The 13,424-nt window shown below is 43.1% G+C and overlaps 1 protein-coding gene across 1 annotated transcript in view; it reads right to left on the minus strand.

Moving 5' to 3' along the window:
- LOC139262728 (regulator of G-protein signaling 6-like) overlaps positions 1-13,424 on the minus strand; it is a 231,888-nt gene that overhangs the window by 136,898 nt on the left and 81,566 nt on the right. The window contains exon 3 of the mRNA XM_070877879.1: positions 8,213-8,263. Within this exon, the coding sequence (XP_070733980.1) occupies positions 8,213-8,263 (51 nt within the window). The remainder of the gene's footprint in view (positions 1-8,212; positions 8,264-13,424) is intronic.

Consider the following 13,424-nt stretch of genomic DNA (forward strand, 5'->3'; position numbering starts at 1 on the left):
TGCTAAGCAGGAGGTTCTAACAGGCCAGGTATGGCACAGTTAGATACAGCATGGTTAGAGGCTCAGTTCAGTCTGCCGCAACCATGTACTGCAGCGCCAGTCTGAGAAGAGCACCCACTACTGCACCAGAATGGTCATTTCCAATTCCACATCTTCCATCTGTGTCCCCCGAGTGAGATGGTTAATTTAGTGCCCAATTGAAGGTGGTTTTGTGATGTGGGCTAATGCCCATTAGCAACTGGATTGAGAGTGCCCAAACTATTATATTTGGACCCTGTCCAGCCACCAGGCATAAATTTCATTCCAAAGCCCGTGTTGGATTTCAACACAAGTCCTAGAAATGAAAGGATGAGATGGCAAAAACGATTTATAAGGATAACACCAGAATGGAGAGGGTATAACTATCAGCAAAGACTAAACAGGCTGTGGTTCTTTTCTCTAGAAAAGAGAAGGCTGAGGGGTGACCTAATAGAGGTCTCTGAAATTATGAAGAGGTTTGAGAGGGTAGATATAGAGAAGATGTTTCCACTTGTGGGGGAATCAAAAACTAGGGGCCATAAATATAAGATAGTCACTAATAAATTCCATAAGGAGTTCAGATGAAATTTCTTTACTCAGAGAGTCACTACCACATGGAATGGTTGAGGCGAACAGCATAGATACATTTAAGGGGAAGCTTGATAAGTACATGAGGGAGAAAGGAATAGAAGAATATGTTGATAGACATTAGGTTGAGAAACGATATTGGCTCAAATGATCAGCATGTTGAAACAGTTTGAGTGGAGATAAGGAATAATAAGGGGAAAAAGGTCACTGAAGGGCGTAGTCTATAGGCCCCCTAACAATAGCAACTCTGTTGGTCGGAGCATAAACCAGGAAATAGTGGGGGCTTGTAAAAATGGAACATCAATAATCATGGGTAATTTTAACCTCCATATTGATTGGACAAATCAAATTGGTCAGGGTAGCCTTGAGGAAGAATTCATAGAGTGCATAAGCGACGGGTTCCTTGAGCAGTATGTAATGGAACCAACCAGGGGGCAGGCTATGTTAGATCTGGTCCTGTGTAATGAGACAGGATTAGTAAACAATCTCCTCATAAAGTATCCACCTGGAATGAGTGATCATAGCATGATTGAATTTCAAATTCAGATAGAGGGTGAGAAAGTTGGATTTCTAACCAGCGTACTAAGCTTAAATAAAAGAGACTATGAATGTATGAGGGCGAAGTTGGCTAAAGTGGACTGGGAAAATAGATTAAAGTGTAGGATGGTTGATGAGCAGTGGTGTACATTTAAGCGGATATTTCACAACTCTCAGGAAAAATATATTCCAGTGAGGAGGAAAGGGTGCAAGAGAAAAGATAGCCATCCGTGGCTAACTAAAGAAATAAAGGACGGTATCCAATTAAAAACAAGAGCATACAACGTCGCCAAAACTAGTGGGAGGACAGAAGATTGGGAAGTGTTTAAAAGCCAGAAAAGAATGACTAAAAAAATGATTAAGAAAGGGAAGATAAACTATGAAAGTAAACTAGCACAAAATATAAAAACAGATAGCAAGAGTTTCTATAGGTATATAAAAAGGAAAAGAGTGGCGAGAGTAAATGTTGGTCCCTTAGAGGACAAGACTGTAGAATTAGTAATGGGGAACATGGAGATGACAGAAACTCTGAACAAATATTTTGTATCAGTCTTTACAGTAGAGGACACTAACAATATCCCAACAATGGAGAGTCAAAGGGCTATAGCGGGGGAGGAACTTAACACAATCACAATCACTAAGGAGGTGGTACTCAGTAAGATAATGGGACTAAAGTTGGATAAATCCACTGGACCTGATGGCTTGCATCCTAGGGTCTTAAGAGAAGTAGCGTCAGGGATTGTGGATGCATTGGTTGTAATTTACCAAAATTCCCTGGATTCTGGCGAGGTCCCAGCAGATTGGAAAACTGCAGATGTAACGCTCCTGTTTAAAAAAGGAGGCAGACAAAAAGCAGGAAACTGTAGACCAGTTAGCCTAACATCTGTGGTTGGGAAAATGTTGGAGTCCATTATTAAAGAAGCAGGAGCAGGACATTTGGAAAAGCAAAATTCAGTCAGACAGAGTCAGCATGGAGTTATGAAGGGGAAGTCATGTTTGACAAATTTGCTGGAATTCTTTCAGGGTGTAACAAACAGGGTGTATAAGGGGGAACCAGTGGATGTGGTGTATTTGGACTTCCAGAAGGCATTTGACAAGGTGCCACATAAAAGGTTACTGCACAAGATAAAAGTTCACGAGGTTGGGGTAATATATTAGCATGTATAGAACATTGGCTAACAAACAGAAAACAGGGAGTCAGGAGAAATGGTTCATTCTCGGGTTGACAATCAGTAACCAGTGGAGTGCCGCAGGGATCAGTGCTGGGACCCCAACTATTTACAATATATATATTAACGACTTGGAGGAAGGGACTGAGTGTAACGTAGCCAAGTTTGCTGACGATATAAAGATGGGAGGAAAAGCAATGTGTGAGGAGGACACAAAAAATCTGCAAAAAGACATAGACAGGCTAAGTGAGTGGGCAAAAAGTTGGCAGATGGAGTATAATGTTGGAAAGTATGAGTTCATGCACTTTGGCAGAAAAAAAATCAAAGAGCAAGTTATTATTTAAATGGAGAAAGATTGCAAAGTGCTGCAGTATAGCGGGACCTGGGGGAACTTGTGCATGAAACACAACTGGGGTAAGTGTAAACCACAAGGTGATAGGAAGGGACAATATGTTTGAATATAAAGGGGCTGCAGGAGGGGTCAAAACTAAAAATCATGGTTTAAAAACGTATTAAAACACTTTGCCTAAACGCACGCAGCATTCAAAACAAAGTAAATGAGTTGACGGCACAAATCATTACAAATGGGTATGATTTGGTAACCATTACAGAAACGTGGTTGCAGGGTGAACAAGACTGGGAATTAAACATACAGGGGTATCTGACAAATCGGAAAGATAGACAAGAAGGGAAAGGAGGTGGGGTAGCTCTGTTAATAAAGGATGATATCAGGGCAGTTGTGAGAAGCGATATTGGCTCTAATGAACAAAATGTTGAATCATTGTGGGTGGAGATTAGAGATAGTAAGGGGAAAAAGTCACTGGTGGGCGTAGTTTATAGGCCCCCAAATAATAACTTAACGGTGGGGCGGACAATAATCAAGGGAATAATGGAGGCATGTGAAAAAGGAACCACAGTAATCATGGGGGATTTTAACCTACATATCGATTGGTCAAATCAAATTGCATGGGGTAGCCTTGAGGAGGAATTCATAGAATGCATACGGGATTGTTTCTTAGAACAGTATGTTACAGAACCTACAAGGGAGCAAGATATCTTAGATCTGGTCCTGTGTAATGAGACAGGAATAATAAACGATCTCTTAGTAAAAGATCCTCTCGGAATGAGTGATCACAGTATGGTTGAATTTGTAATACAGATTGTGGGTGAGGAAGTAGTGTCTCAAACGAGCGTACTATGCTTAAACAAAGGGGACTACAGTGGGATGAGGGCAGAGTTGGCTAAAGTAGACTGGGAACACAGACTAAACGGTGGCACAATTGAGGAACAGTGGAGGACTTTTAAGGAGCTCTTTCATAGTGCTCAACAAAAATATATTCCAGTGAAAAAGAAGGGTGGTAAGAGAAGGGATAACCAGCCGTGGATAACCAAGGAAATAAAGGAGAGTATCAAATTAAAAACCAATGCGTATAAGGTGGCCAAGGTTAGTGGGAAACTAGAAGATTAGGAAAATTTTAAACGACAGCAAAGAATGACTAAGAAAGCAATAAAGAAAGGAAAGATAGATTACGAAAGTAAACTTGAGCAAAACATAAAAACAGATAGTAAAAGCTTTTACCGATATATAAAGCGGAAAAGAGTGACTAAAGTAAATGTTGGTCCCTTAGAAGATGAGAAGGGGGATTTAATAATGGGAAATGTGGAAATGGCTGAGACCTTAAACAATTATTTTGCTTCGGTCTTCACAGTGGAAGGCACAAAAACCATGCCAAAAATTGCTGGTCACGGGATAGTGGGAAGGGAGGACCTTGAGACAATCACTATCACTAGGGGGGTAGTGCTGGACAGGCTAATGGGACTCAAGGTAGGCAAGTCCCCTGGTCCTGATGAAATGCATCCCAGGGTATTAAAAGAGATGGCGGAAGTTATAGCAGATGCATTCGTTATAATCTACCAAAATTCTCTGGACTCTGGGGAGGTACCAGCGTATTGGAAAGCAGCTAATGTAATGCCTCTGTTTAAAAAAGGGGACAGACAAAAGGCAGGTAACTATAGGCCGGTTAGTTTAACATCTGTAGTGGGGAAAATGCTTGAAGCTATCATTAAGGAAGAAATAGCGGGACATCTAGATAGGAATAATGCAATCAAGCAGACGCAACATGGATTCATGAAGGGGAAATCATGTTTAACTAATTTACTGGAATTCTTTGAGGATATAACGAGCATGGTGGCTAGAGATGTACTGATGGATGTGGTGTATTTAGATTTCCAAAAGGTATTCGATAAGGTGCCACACAAAAGGTTACTGCAGAAGATAAAGGTACGCGGAGTCAGAGGAAATGTATTAGCATGGATAGGGAATTGGCTGGCTAACAGAAAGCAGAGAGTTGGGATAAATGGGTCCTTTTCGGGTTGGAAATCGGTGGTTACTGGTGTGCCAGGGATTGGTGCTGGGACCACAACTGTTTACAATATACATAGATGACCTGGAAGAGGGGACAGAGTGTAGTGTAACAAAATTTGCAGATGACACAAAGATTAGTGGGAAAGCAGGTTGTGTAGAGGACACAGAGAGGCTGCAAAGCGATTTAGATCGATTCAGCGAATGGGCAAAGGTTTGGCAGATGGAATACAATGTCGGAAAATGTGAGGTCGTCCACCTTTGAAAAAAAAAACAGTAAAAGGGAATATTATTTGAATGGGGAGAAATTACAACATGCTGCGGTGCAGAGGGACCTGGGGGTCCTTGTGCATGAATCCCAAAAAGTTAGTTTGCAGGTGCAGCAAGTAATCAGGAAGGCGAATGGAATGTTGGCCTTCATTGCGAGAGGGATGGAGTACAAAAGCAGGGTGGTCCTGCTGCAACTGTACAAGGTATTGGTGAGGCCGCACCTGGAGTACTGTGTGCAGTTTTGGTCACCTTACTTAAGGAAGGATATACTAGCTTTGGAGGGGGTACAGAGACGATTCACTAGGCTGATTCCGGAGATGAGGGGGTTAACTTATGATGATAGATTGAGTAGACTGGGTCTTTACTCATTGGAGTTCAGAAGGATGAGGGGTGATCTTATAGAAACATTTAAAATAATGAAAGGGATAGACAAGATAGAGGCAGAGTGGTTGTTTCCACTGGTCGGGGAGACTAGAACTAGGGGGCACAGCCTCAAAATACGGGGGAGCCTCTTTAAAACCGAGTTGAGAAGGAATTTCTTCTCCCAGAGGGTTGTGAATCTTTGGAATTCTCTGCCCAGGGAAGCAGTTGAGGCTAGCTCATTGAATGTATTCAAATCACAGATAGATAGATTTTTAACCAATAAGAGAATTAAGGGTTATGGGGAGTGGGCAGGTAAGTGGAGCTGAGTCCACGGCCAGATCAGCCATGATCTTGTTGAGTGGCGGAGTAGGCTCGAGGGGCTAGATGGCCTACTCCTGTTCCTAATTCTTATGTTCTTATGTTCTTAGTATGCAGGTACAGCAAGTGATCAGGAAGGCCAATGGAATCTTGGCCTTTATTGCAAAGGGGATGGAGTATAAAAGCAGGGAAGTCTTGCTATAGTTCTACAGGGTATGGCTGAGGCCACACCTGGAATACTGCGTGCAGTTTTGGTTTCCATATTTACGAAAGGATATACTTGCTTTGGAGGCAGTTCAGAGAAGATTCACAAGGTTGATTCCAGAGATGAGGGGGTTGACTTATGAGGAAAGGTTGAGTCGGTTGGGCCTCTACTCATTGGAATTCAGAAGAATGAGAGGTGATCTTATCGAAACGCATAAGATTTTGAGGGGGCTTGATAAGGTGGATGCAGAGAGGATGTTTGCACTGATAGGGGAGACTAGAACTAGAAGGCATAATCTTAGAATAAGGGGCTGCCCACTTAAAATTGAGATGAGGAGAAATTTCTTCTCTCAGAGGGTTGTGGATCTGTGGAATTCGCTGTCTCAGAGAGTTGTGGAAGCTGGGATATTGAATAAGTTTAAGACAGAAATATACAGTTTCTTAAACGATAAGGGAATAAGGGGTTATGGAGAGCGGGCGGGGAAGTGGAGCTGAGTCCATGATCGGATCAGCCATGATTGTGTTGAATGGTGGAGCAGGCTCGAGGGGACATATGGTCTACTCCTGTTCCTATTTCTTATGTTCTTATAGGTTGCGATGAAGTAAGGTAGGAGGAGGCGCGTGTGGAGCATGTTGAGTCGAATGACTGGTTTCTATGCTGTAATTACTATGTAATACTATGTCATGTGTATCTTTTTTAACATCTCACATTTTTACAACCATATCATGTTATTTGCATTTGCAGTGAGCCGAGGAAGAGGGTATTGTGTTTAGCTAACCTGCTGGATTTTTCAAAAACTGAGATGGTGGTCAAGGGAAATGCTTTGGAACATAGGAATAGGAGTAAGCCAGCCAGCCCCTCAAGCCTGTACAGTAGCACCATTCAATTAGATCCTGGCTGATCTGTAACTCAACTCCATTAACGCACCTTTACTCCATATCCCTTTATACCCTTACCTAACAAAAATCTCTTCATCTTGGTCTCGAAAATGTTAATTGACCGAGCCTCAACAGCCTTTTGAGGGAGAGAGTTGCCGATTTCCACTCCCCTTTGTGTGAAAATATGCTTCCCGATTTCTCTCTTAAATGGCCCAGCTCTCATTTTAAGATTATGCCCTTTTGTTCTGAATTCCCCCACCAGAAGAAATAGTGTCCCTGTGTCTGGCGTATCATATCCCTTTATCATTTTAAACACCTTTATTAGGTTATCCTTCTAAACTCACAGGAGTTTACTCACGGTCAAGCTGATAGAAGTAAAGCAAGAAAGACTTGAATTTCTACAGCGCCTTTCACAACCTCAGGACATCCCAAAGTGCTTTACAGTCAATGACGTACTTTTGAAGTATAGTCACTGCTGTCAGTTTATGCAACATATCTCCACAATTTAACCCTTAAGTCTTGGTATCATTCCGGTAAATCTGCGCTGTACCCCTTCTACGGCTAATATATTTTTCCTGAGGTGCAGTGCCCAAAACTGAATGCACTATCGGGTCTGACCAAGGGTCTGTACAACTGAAGCATTACTTCCTCACTTTTGAATCCTCACATCTCATTAGCCTTTTTCATTACTTTTTGTATCTATCCACTCACTTCTAGTGATTTGTGTAACTGGACACCCAAATCCCCTCGCACCTCCACAGCTCCTCCTAGTCTCCAACCATTAAGAAATAATTTTTTAAAAGACAGATGGTAAGCAACTAATGAATTAACTGCTGTCGCTATGTCTCCAGATTAAAGTTTCCCACTATCATTTTTCAGTGGACTAATCATTTCTCCCATCCTTTCTTGCTGTGGATATATTTGAAAATCCTTTTGCTGTTCACTGAGATGTTCTCAGATATCTTTACGTCTATGGGTCAATTGACTGCTCCTATTGCATTTTTTTTCACCAGGTCAAGCTTGACTTTATAATTCGTCCAATCCTGCTTCCCCGTCAATCATTTAACATCAACTAAAGCACTGTCAAGTCAGCACTGCTGCAACACATTTGACATAAGAACATAAGAAATAGGAGCAGGAGTAGGCAATTTGGATCCTTGAGCCTGCTCCGCCATTCAATAAGATCATGGCTGACCTGATCATGGACTCAGCTCCACTTCCCTGCCTGCTCCCCCTAACCCTTGACTCCCTTATCATTCAGAAATCTGTCTATCTCCACCTTAAATATATTTAATGACCCAGCTTCCACAGCTCTCTGGGGTAGAGATTTCCAAACATTCATGATCCTCTGAGAGAAAAAATTCCTCCTCAACTCCGTTTTAAATATCCCCTCTGTTGACTTGCTTGGTAAGAGCATTTGCACCTGTGAAAAGCAGATTATAAATATAGAATTCTGTCTTTTCAAGCCACATAATTAAAATCATAATTGTCATTCTTTCTTTACCTTGATCTTCAATGTTTAGACTCTTCATCAGCCACTGTACAATGTCAGCACCTGAAATGGAAAGATAATGGAAAACAAATGATTGAACTGAAAGCCCAAGGCACCTGCACTGTTATTAACAAATCTCTCAAAGTGAATTATCTGGGAGCTTTGATGAAAATTATTTTTACAGTGAGACTGAGAATGGACAAGTCCTAAGTCAGAAAATACCACCTACATAATTTAAATCAAAGCCAAACATGTCTGTTCTATTATACCCACGATCACTGGAGGACTATGGTAATCTCACGAGGGCAGGACAAACAAACCCAGCGTTACTGTTTTAGTAGCTTGTTTCGAATCAACTTCCAAGGCTTAATGTTGAGCCACTAAGGAAATGACAGGATGGGAAAAATTGGAGGCTGCACAGGATCTTCTTCACATTTTGTACTAAAATATGCTGACCTGGGTAATGACCATCAAGGAAATGGTTTTAGCGGTGTGCTTACTGTGCCATGCAGAAAATATGTTTTTAAATGTCTATCGAAATAAAGACTTTGCCTTCAATGTGTTAGTCATCCTTGAAGAATTTTGACTACTTGACCGAGGGGGGGACTTTGGATTCATTTATATTAAGATTTTGCAATTAATTTAAATTCAGCTCAATCCAGACAATCTGCTTCTGGACTATGGATTCGATCCAGGCGAAGTAGCTAGAAACACTGGCCTCAATATTAAACCCCCACCACTGGCAGGAGAGGATCAGGATTCAAGACTTAAATATGGGGAACATGTCCCCAACACCTCGTTGCCATTTTTATATCGGAGCGACTTCATTAACATATTTTAATCAGGCTCCCGCAGTGCAATTGGGAGCCTGATTTAAAATTCACTGCTGCTGCAGGGGTTTCCAAGAGGGCAGGGAACTTGGCAGTGAGCCATTATTTCTTGCATTCCATGGCAGCTTGTATCGAACCTTAGTTAGACCACACTTGGAGTACTGCATACAATTCTGTTCGCCATATTATGGCAATAGAGGCACTGGAGAGGTTGCGGAGAAGATTTACAAGGATGATACCAGAAATGCAAGGACAATCACGAAAGGATGAACAGGCTAGGTCTCTTTTCGCTGGAAAAAAGAAGGCTGAGGGGTGATCGAATAGAGGACTTTAAAATTATGAAAGATTTTAATAGAGTAGAAACAGAGTGTTTCCACTTGTGGGGAAGAGCATAACTAGAGGCCATCGATATAAGATAGTCACCAAGAAATCAAATATGAACTCAGAAGAAGCTTATTTACCCAGCGAGTGGTGAGAATGTGGAACTCGCTACCACAGGGAGTGGTTGAAGCCAATAGTATACATGTATTTAAGGGGAGGCTAGATAAGCTTATGAGGGGGAAGGGAATAGAAGGTTCTGCTGATAGATTTAGATGAGGAAAGATGGGAGGGGGCTCGAGTGGAGCATAAACTCTGGCATGGACTAATTGGGCTGAATGGCCTGTTTCTGTGTTGTATATCCTATGTAATCCTATGTAAGCTTGTTGTGAGGTGTATTATGAGTGAAATTCACTGTAAACTGTATTCTGTTCATTTAGATAGTACATGTAAAATAAATCAGTTTGATGGTTTACAGTTGGCCCTGCCTCACTAGAATGTTGATCAGTTCACCTTTTGGAAGATAGGAGAATTGCACATGAGAGCATATGTGAGATTACAGTCTCCACGTGGAATTATTTTATTCAGGGGCTCATGTCTCTGACATACGTTTCATGAATGCATATCCTTGACATGGAACCGGCAGGACCCCACATGTTGACCAATCAGGAGGATGCTCATCGCAAATTCCCAGATGGGGTGAGGCTGTGTGCTGAGAGCAGTCACACAATTTACCCTACGATGTGGAGCGCTTGTCTTCACTTGGGCCCTTTACAGTCTTCAGTGAGGAGACTTTCATTCCATCATTCTGCACTAGATTTGGACTAGGTCCCAAATGAAAAGACAGAATTCTAATCTATTCCACAACTCAGTCCCCAGTTCTATCATTAAAACATGACTTAAAGTTTTCTTCACTCAAGGTTTAAACGTTTCACCCGATGAGTTTATCCAATGTGTAGCTGAGGCATTGAGACCAGGAATGTCCTGGGATTGATCCCTGGTCTGTGCTAAGTTAACTGATCTCAGCTAATGCACGAGATTGGGGAGGGGAAATTCAGAGTTCAGAGTTCCTGGGGCTGGAACAGCAGGAACAGGACATAAGAATATGAGAATTAAGAGCAGGAGTAGGCCATCTGGCCCCTCGAGTCTGCTCCGCCATTAAATGAGATCGTGGCTAATCTTCTACCTCAACTCCACTTGCCTGCACTATCCCCATATCCCTTGATTCCCTTAATATCCAAAAATGTATCCATCTCTGTCTTGAATATATTCAAAGACTGAGCCTCCACAGCCCTCTGGGATGGAGAATTCCAAAAATTCACCACCCTCTGAGTGAAGAAGTTTCTCCTCATCTCAGTCCTAAATGGCCGACCCCTTAATCTGAGACTGTGACCCCTGGTTCTAGACTCCCCAGCCAGGGGAAACATCCTCCCTGCGTCTACCCTGTCAAGCCCTGTAAGAATTGTCTATGTTTCAATGAGATCACCTCTCATTCTTTTAAATTCTGGAGAATATAGGCCTAGCCTACTCAATCTCTCCTCATAGGGCAATCCCCCCATCCCAGGAATCAGTCTGGTGAATCTTAGTTGCACTCCCTCTATGGCAAGTATATCCTTCCTTGGGTAAGGAGACCAAACTGTACACAATACTCCAGGTGTGGTCTCACCAGGGCTCTATATAATAGCAGTAATACGTCTTTACTCTGATACTCAAATCCTCTTGTAATAAAGGCCAACATACCATTTGCTTTCTTAATTGCTTGCTGTACCTGCATGTTAACTTTCAGTGATTCGTGCACAAGGATACCCAGGTCCCTCTGAACACCAACATTTCCCAATCTCTCACCATTTAAAAAATACTCTGCTTTTCTATTTTTCCTACCAAAGTGGATAACTTCACATTTCTCCACATTATATTCCATTTGCCATGTTCTTGTCCACTCACTTATCCTGTCTATATCCCCTTGAAGACTCTTTGCATCCTCCTCACAACTTACATTCCTACCGAGCTTTGTATCATCAGCAAACATGGATTATATTACATTTGGTCTCCTCATCCAAATCATTGATATAGATTGTAAATAGCCGGGGCCCAAGCACCGATCCTTGCGGCATCCCACTAGTTACAGCCTGCCAACCCGAAAAAGATCCATTTATTCCTACTCTCTGTTTTCTGTCTGTTAACTAATTCTCAATCCATACTAGTATATTGCCTCCAATCCCATGAGCCCTAATTTTGTTCAATAACCTATTGTGTCACACCTTATTGAATGCTTTCTGAAAATCCAAATACACCACATCCACTGGTTCCCCCTTATCTATTCTGCTAGTTACAACCTCAAAAAACTCTAACAGATTTGTCAAACATGACTTCCCTTTCATAAATCCATGTTGACTCTGCTCAATCCTATTATTATCTTCTAAGTGCCTTTAATAATAGATTCTAGCAATTTCCCTACTTCTGATATCAGGCTAACTTGTCTGTAGTTCCCTGTTTTCTCTCTCCCTCCTTTCTTAAATAGTGGGGTTACATTAGCTACCTTCCAATCTGCGGGAACCGTTCTAGAATCTATGGAATTTTGGAAGATGAAATCCAATGCATCCATTATCTCTATTTCCACCTCTTTTGAAACCCTAGGATGTAGGCCATCAGGTCCAGGGGATTTATCGGCTTTCTGTCCCATTAATTTCTCCAGTACTATTTTGTAACCAATACTAATTTATTTCAGTTCCTCATTCTCGCTAGACTTTTGGTAATCCACTATTTCCAGTAGGTTTATCGTGTCTTTTTCCGTGAAGACAGACACAAAGGATCTGGGTGGAACAAGAGGAACAGGACTGGGGCTGGAACAGCAGGGACAGGATCGGGACTGGAACAGCAGGAACAGGACTGGGGCTGGAACAGCAGGGACAGGATCGGGACTGGAATAGGAGGAACAGGACCGGGGTTGGAACATCAGGAACAGGACTGGCACTAGAACATCAGGAATAGGACTGAAGCTGGAACATCAGGAACAGGAACAACAGGAACAGGACCAGGGCTGGAACATCAGGAACAGGACCGGGACTGGAACATCAGGAACAGAACCGGGGCTGGAACATCAGGAACAGGACCGGGGCTGGAACATCAGGAACAGGACCGGGGCTGGAACAGCAGGAACAGGGCAGAGAGGTGGAGGTGGAAATCCTGGAATCATTTCAGAAACAATTAAATGCAGCAATGGGGGGTGGGGTGGGGGATGGGCGGGTGTGGGTTTATGGTTGTTCTGGTCAGATGGGCCAAATGACCTTCCGCATCCATAAGTATCTTGTGATCCTGTGAGCAACAACAGTATTAGGCACTCTCACATCAATGGCAGCACAGGCTGGATTCAAAGTAAAGCTCTCCTCTAACCCTCCACTGTTCTCGGCTCCAACAAGATATCTTGACACCATCACATAGCTCTTCTGCATCGCAGAATGGCCATTCCCACAAAAGCCACCCTCTCTGAGTTAAGTTGTTAATTTAGTACTAAGGGGGAGAGACTGGGGTCATTTGCATGTCTCTCATTAAATCCCGCGGGGGTTTAGCGGTGGCGGTAGCCAGTAGCGCCTCACTTCGCTGCGCCGGCGATGATGATGTCTTCACCTTGCGTAGCGATCCGTTTCTGCCCCAGAGCAAAAATTCGGTATCACTTCCTGAAGCTGCGCCGGGCGATGCCAGTGACACATTCGAGGGCGAGCACATGGTGGCCGGCCGCTCACAGGGTGCTAGTTAAAGGGGTGGTGGTATGCTCGTGAATAAAAAATCGGTTTGAACGCGGGGTCTGTGCCGTGATCTGGCAGCCCGCCACTCTGTTTGAGTGCCGCGCCCCGGTGGTCCAGGTAGAGCCCCGCAGAGTCTGCAGCTTAGACCCTCGCCTTTAATGAGGGGAGGGACCCTCCTACGCGGCAGCGCTACACGGCCCAATGCATAGAGCTCCGCCCCGCTTACTTCACTCCCACCCTGTTAGCGCCCCAGAAAGGATGTAGAGCGCGTGTTATTGTGCTGCACTTCCTCTCGGGAGCGGTAACCCCAATTTCATGAGTGGGGCGGAA

Source organism: Pristiophorus japonicus, chromosome 4, assembly GCF_044704955.1.
Source record: "Pristiophorus japonicus isolate sPriJap1 chromosome 4, sPriJap1.hap1, whole genome shotgun sequence".
Classification (NCBI taxonomy): Eukaryota; Metazoa; Chordata; class Chondrichthyes; family Pristiophoridae; genus Pristiophorus; species Pristiophorus japonicus.